We start from the raw sequence: 1,737 nt of genomic DNA on the forward strand, positions 1-1,737 counted from the left end.
ACTCCACAAGCCTGCCAGCTTCATTTTCATTGCCTGAAATGAAAGTTCACAGGCCTGTCGGCAACGAATGAATCCACGAAATATAACAAAAACACAGATGACATAAATGAGTTACTTTGTGAATATTCTAGGATGGCATTTCCTATTTTGTAGCCTTTCATTACTCTTGTATATCCTTAAATATGTTTGACTAATCAATGAAAACATAACTTAAATATGTTTGATTAGTCAATGAAAACATAACCCATAATTATTTTCAAAAACCGAAAATAAAATACTAAAATTCAAATCTTATAGACTAAATCTTAAACTATAAAAGGAGAAATATTATACTCTATCATATAAATTTGAACAAAAGGAAAACACATCAGACAAAGATTGAGGATTTACATTATGGCAAATCTTCCACAAGATTTGAGAAACCAAATTCTGATTCGGCTGCCGGTTAAGTCTCTTCTTAGGTTTAGATGCGTTTGCAAATCATGGCGTGCAATTATTGACAGCCGTGATTTTATCTATTCTCATCTTCATACCTCTTCCAAGAACAGGCTGCATCGCAAGCTGATTCTCAGTAGCCGATCCAATTTAAGAAGACTTTCTACAGTATTTCGTGCTATAGATATAAACGATGGCTTCCAAGAAGAGTTTCTGCTCAATTTCCAGAATTCACGCATAAACCTCGGCCTTGCTGTTTATTGCAACGGTTTGGTTATCTTCAATACATGGGATGACAAATTTACTATACTGAATCCATCAACCAGACACTACAGGACACTTCCCACTTTCCACCAATTTTATAGAGGAATAAAGGCGTTGGGTTTTGGTTATGACGCTACTGCAGATGATTACAAGCTTTTAGTACTTTTATACTCAGATCCATCATTTGAGGTTTGGATTCTTGGATTGAAGTCGAATTGTTGGAGAAGGCTTCCCGTTTTTCCCTATACTGAATATAATTTTATTGAAGTTGCTTGTGATGGAAATAGTTTTGTAGATGGTTGTGTGCATTTTTTATGCTCTCGAAATAGAGAGGGATCATATGCAATTGTAGCATTTGATGTTTCAGAAGAGACTTTCTCTGTGGTAGCTTTGCCTATCTCGCAAAACCAAGCATATCCTACATGTTTGCAGGTTTTTGAAGGGTGTCTTTCTATCAGATTTTTCACTGAGAGGAAGGTTGATTTGTATGTCAGAAAGAAGGAAGGAGTTGAGTTTATTTGGACTAAGTTATTCGCTCTTACAACACTACAAACTTATATGCTTGAAATTGGAACACAATTTAACAAGGAGTTCAGAACTCTGGGATATTCAAAGGAAGATGATAAGATTCTTCTTATCTTTTCTGGAAACATGTATTCATATGATGTTAAAGAAACAAGTCTTGAAGTGATAAGAAGCTCTTCTTTAAGTGATTTGTACAATTGTGGTTACTGTGTGGAAAGTCTTGTATCCATAGGGTCCTAAAATAAGAATGTGTTAAATATAAGGAGCAAAAGTAAAGAAAGAAGGATCTTGGAAAGAGGAACAAATAGAAGCAGTGGCGGATCGATGATTCATTGGAAGAGGTGTTTGAAGCAAACAGGAGTATTATTATTATTTTTTTATTTCCATTATTATTATGATTTATTTCTTCTATGATTCATTACTTTTGCTTGGATTATGTGATTCATTTTTTTGTAATGAAATTTGATATTGAATTATCATGGAATTAAAATTGAGCTAACTATTTCAAGTTTG

General features: G+C 33.9%; 1 protein-coding gene across 1 annotated transcript; it reads left to right on the top strand.

Moving 5' to 3' along the window:
* The first annotated feature begins 393 nt into the window (after positions 1-393).
* Positions 394-1,737, top strand: LOC136203996 (F-box protein CPR1-like). Its single transcript, XM_065995199.1, has one exon. The coding sequence runs from the start codon at positions 394-396 to the stop codon at positions 1,462-1,464; it is 1,071 nt and encodes a 356-aa protein (XP_065851271.1). The 3' UTR covers positions 1,465-1,737.

The sequence above is a fragment of the Euphorbia lathyris genome, chromosome 8 (genome assembly GCF_963576675.1).
Source record: "Euphorbia lathyris chromosome 8, ddEupLath1.1, whole genome shotgun sequence".
NCBI classification, from domain to species: domain Eukaryota; kingdom Viridiplantae; phylum Streptophyta; class Magnoliopsida; order Malpighiales; family Euphorbiaceae; genus Euphorbia; species Euphorbia lathyris.

Excerpts from the sequence above, each read along its gene's own strand:
- LOC136203996 (XM_065995199.1), top strand. The coding sequence starts at position 394 with ATGGCAAATCTTCCACAAGATTTGAGAAACCAAATTCTGATTCGGCTG.